General features: G+C 39.3%; 1 protein-coding gene across 1 annotated transcript in view; it reads right to left on the bottom strand.

The window, feature by feature from the left end:
* KIF21A (kinesin family member 21A) overlaps window positions 1–954 on the bottom strand; it is a 186,970-nt gene extending 186,016 nt beyond the window's left edge. Inside the window, exon 1 of the mRNA XM_010841621.1 lies at window positions 887–954. Within this exon, the coding sequence (XP_010839923.1) occupies window positions 887–954 (68 nt within the window). The remainder of the gene's footprint in view (window positions 1–886) is intronic.
* Window positions 955–4,816: the final 3,862 nt, after the last annotated feature.

The raw sequence follows: 4,816 nt of genomic DNA, 5'->3' as shown, positions 1-4,816 counted from the left end.
GCTGCAGCCTGCGCCTTCTAAAAGCAAAGCTTGATTCCCCAGTGCAGAGCTTGCAATCTGCCCGCTGCCGTTCTGGTTCGCCTTTGTTTCCACCCTTAGCTCATTGTCCTCTCTCCAGCTTGGACTCTGACCCTTATCCCCAGCCCCCTCTGAACGCCCTCCTTCCCAGGAGTCAGTCATTCATACTAAACCCAGCTCCCTGGTTTGGCCACTGCCTCTGGGCAGCTGGGTTGTTCTGCAGTCCATCGCCTGTGGGATGTGGTAATGATTGACTCTTAAGACCCTTGAATGCCTTTCTGTTAAATCATTTGTATACTGGTAAATGAACTGCACCCTGGTACTGCTAAGACTCCCCAGAACTGTATATCCACCAAGACCTGCTATGTAGTACATCCTTCTCAATTGACTTTCTTTCCCTTCTGGCCTTCAAAATCCCGTGATTATATCAACATTGACCCATTGTGATTTCTGCTTGCGGCTATTGTTCTTCCCCATGCCTTCAGATAGCTCTGTGGAAACAGCCTTTTTTAACTTTGCCACAGAGTATCTTTTGTGGGTTGCCCCATATGTGTGTGTGTGTGTGTGTGTGTGTGTGTGTGTGTATGTGGCTTCATATGAAACAGTATAATACATTAAATCAGATCAGATCAGATCAGATCAGTCGCTCAGTCGTGTCCGACTCTTTGCGACCCCATGAATCGCAGCACGCCAGGCCTTCCTGTCCATCACCAACTCCCGGAGTTCACTGAGACGTCCATCGAGTCAGTGATGCCATCCAGCCATCTCATCTTCTGTCGTCCCCTTCTCCTCTTGCCCCCAATCCCTCCCAGCATCAGAGTCTTTTTCAATAATGGCTCCATCCAAATAAAGACACTGACCCAAGTACCAACGATGGCACATGTAATCATCCATATCAGAGATACAGCAGCATGGGTCAGGGGCAGTGGCACACATTGGGACATACAGTAAGTGTTCAGTGATCTTAAGTGAAGGCCTATGTGATATGTAATAATAGAAATTTTAAATTTATTCCGTCCCTTAACCTCAATACTCTTCTGAGTCCTAACAGACATATAAGTAGGAAGTAAAGAGGACAGAGGTGGTGAGTATCTTGTACAGATCAAATTGGTGGCAAAGCTCTCCAATGGCTGCCCTCTGGAGAGCCTTCTTTCCTTCAGTGATTTGTCTGTCAACAAATCTGAGCACAGTTTCCTCCTTCCCTGGCAGTCTCACATTTGGGTGGATCTGGTCTGGCCACCTTGCTTCTAAAAGCTACAAGGTAGGCAAGTAAAGCCAAACAAATATAGCAAGAAAACTGAATATATATATATATATATTTATATTTATATATATATAAAATTTTAAACCTTTTTATTAAAAAAAAAATTCTTATTTAAAATAGCAGTAGTACATTCATATCACATACACAAGTGTCACCAGGAACCAGACAAGTAATTTAAGTGAGTGGAGCAAGCAGAGTGAGAACTGTGCTAAAATAGAGAACATACGCTTCTTCTTAAAAAAGGAACCACCCTTCTTGACTCTGGTCAACAGGAATGCAGACCCAATGCTGCAAAGCTTTTTGTTTGCTTATATGTTTGTTACTTCTCAAGAGATAGAGAAAAGTAAGACTTTTATGTGAAAATTCCTTAGTTTTAAACATCAATAACTAATTCAGCACTATATTTGCATACTGTGCAAATCAATCAAAATAGGTCTGGGGCCAACTTCAATCCCAGGCCATCAGTTTTGAAAAGTGAAAGTGAAAGTCACTAGAATCCATGGAATTCTCCAGGCCAAATATTGGAGTGGGTAGCCTTTCGCTTCTCCAGGGGATCTCCTCAACCCAGGGATCAAACCCAGGTCTCCCACTTCACAGGCAGATTCTTTACCAGCTGAGCCCAAGGAAGCCCAAGAATACTGGACTGGGTAGCCTATCCCTTCTCCAGCAGATCTTCCCAACCCTGGAGCCCAACCAGGGTCTCCTGCATTGCAGGCAGATTCTTTACCAACTGAGCTATCAGGGAAGGCCCCATCAGTTTGGAACTTGCAGCAAAAATATTAACACCAGTAATAGCTGTGTCTTTGGATACATGTTGCATATGGATTCAGGAAGAGGTAACATAAAAATTCAAATTCCTATTGTGATTGAATCAGTATTTTTCTCCCAAATTTCAACATTTTAAAATCAACTATATATTCTTTATTTGTTTCAGATTCCTTATGTCTGCTATAACCCCTTTCCTTTTGAATCTTCTAATTAATTATCTTAAGTTGAAGAAGATTCTGAGGAAAGAGCTTCTACCATAGGAGTAAAAATTCCTTTCCCAATTATTCATTCAATAAATATTTAATAAGTGACTACAATATGCACACCATGCTGGGCAGTAGTTATATGGAGAGAAGACTGTCTAACAGTTTAGTTCAGACAGACAAATTTGAAAAGCTGTAAGTGCAATAATAGAAATTATGACAAAAGTATGATAAATTCCATCTGGAAGGGTGAGGAGTTCTTCAGGTATAGACCACTCAGGATCATCTCCCTGAGTCCACTATTGTATCCGCACTGCAAAAAAAAAATGATCTCTTAAAACATAAGTCATCTATGTTATTCCTCTGCCTGAAACATTCCAATAGCTAACTAACACAAATAGAATGAATTCTTCTAGATTCAAAGCTCTTCACACTCTGGCCCCTCCAAACTCTAACCTTATCTTATGCCACTCCAAATTTGAAAAACTACTTTTTGGTGAAATTAGCCTTTTTTCTGTTTCTTGAAAACAGTTTCTTTGCCTTAGGACATTTGTGCTAACTGATCCCTCTACCTGGAATGTTTTTTCCCTGAATCTTCCCATGGTTGGCTTCTTTTGGTCTTTTAGATGTCAGTTTAAATGCAATCTCTTCAGAGGGACCTCTCCTGATAATTCAGTCTAAAGTAGCACTCCCAGAAGGCCAGCTCACATGATTTGCATGATCCAGTGCAAAGTGAAAATGCAGAGCATCTTTTTTATAATAAAAAAGCAATGTAATAATGTTATTAATGTTAGTAAAAATAAAAGCTTTTTCCTTTCTTCTGAGTTTTCCCACTCAACTTGTCATGGTTTCTCTTTTTTTTTTTTTTAACTTAGTATTTAATGTTATTTTCCATAAAGAAAAATTAAAATTTTTAATTATTGGAAAAATTTACTATTCATCTTTATATTGTTTAATGCCAACTTTTAAGTATGAATAGAAAACCACTTAAGTCATTTGTGGAATTATAAACTATACAATTCCTCTAAGATGGCAGAGATCTTTTCTGTTTTATTCACTAATGTATCTGTAGCTCCTATGACAGTGTCTGACATATAGTACAGGTCATTAAATGTTAGCTGAGTGACTATGTGACTTTGGGCAAGATGCTTCTTGTGTGTATTTTCAGCCTTATGAGTTGTCTTGTAGATTAAGAGCTTTGCTTATCACATGTTAATCACAGCACTAACACAGTAAGTGCACAATAAAGTTAGCTATAAAAAGAGCTACATACATATTTAATATACAATATAAATATATTTATAAATATAAATTGTTTTACAAAGCAGGTACTGATGCTTTATCTGCACCCGCCTGAGGTGTATTTGGATGAAAGATACTTTCGAGCTTCCCAGATGGCACAGTGGTAAAGAATCTGCCTGCCAATGCAGGAGATGCAGGAGACTATGGGTCAGGAAGATCCCCTGGAGGGGGGCATGGCAACCCATTCCACTATGCTGTAACTCACCAGGCTCCTCTGTCCATGGAATTCTCCAGGCAAGAATACTGGAGTGGGTAGCCATTCACCTCTCCAGAGGGTCTTCCTGACCCAGGGATTGAACCCAGGTCTCCTATACTGCAGGCAAATTCTTTACCAGCTAAGCTGTCAAGGAAGCCCAGCACACCCTAAACAAGCATCCAAAAGAAAGCTACAACATGCACGAGAACAACCATCACCAGTTTTTTCCTTCTAGACTATCTACTCTGTATTTTTTTTTTTTTTTTGGTTTCCACATTCTAATCAGTCATTAAAAGTTATTTGCTTCTTCCTTTTTGCTTCCAGCAGAAAGATTAAAAGAAATACTACTGATTACAACTCTATGTGCAAACAGCTGGCTTTGGAAGAGCATGCCCAGACAAATATCTCCTCAGAAATATTTTTGGAAAAAACCTTTAGAAGACTAATCCTTAATACCATAATCAGAAATATCAATTTTCCTTCAATGATTAGATTTTTTTATACATTGTCCCTATTAATAACAATGCTAAACATGTGTAGGGCTTTTCCACCATGCTAGTGCTATGTGTTAAGTGACTGACCTGCATTATTTCACTTGATTCAATGATTCTAGTAGATGGGTACAATTATCACTTCCATTTTGCATATGAGTAAACAGAAGCCTCCCCCAAAATCTCTATTAAAATCTTGTCCATGTGTCGGCCCAACTCAAAAATTACTTCCTTCTTCAGACTTTTCCTGATTTCACTCCTTCTCTGGACCAGAAGTATATTATTTTTCTTCTTCCAGATCTCCTTTGTACTTCATATATGTCTTTGTTGTTGTTGTAATCATTACTTTTTAACTCCTCAACTAAATCATAAATTCCCAATGGGTGGGGTTTGTGGAAAATTCTAGAGTGCAGCCAGTGCTTCCTTGTATAAATCAGTGATTACCAGAAGGACATGGTATGCTTTCAGTACAGAACAAGTTTTCACTGTAGATCACCTGCTGCCCATTGGTAATGGTCCTCAGAGAGACTGTGTCCTGACCATAGTGTCTATCATTTTGATATTTGACAAAACT

This window comes from Bison bison, unplaced genomic scaffold, assembly GCF_000754665.1.
Source record: "Bison bison bison isolate TAMUID 2011002044 unplaced genomic scaffold, Bison_UMD1.0 scf7180017864163, whole genome shotgun sequence".
Taxonomy (NCBI): Eukaryota; Metazoa; Chordata; class Mammalia; order Artiodactyla; family Bovidae; genus Bison; species Bison bison.
Note: the sequence above shows the minus strand (reverse complement) of the source record. Positions and strands in the feature narration are given on the sequence as shown.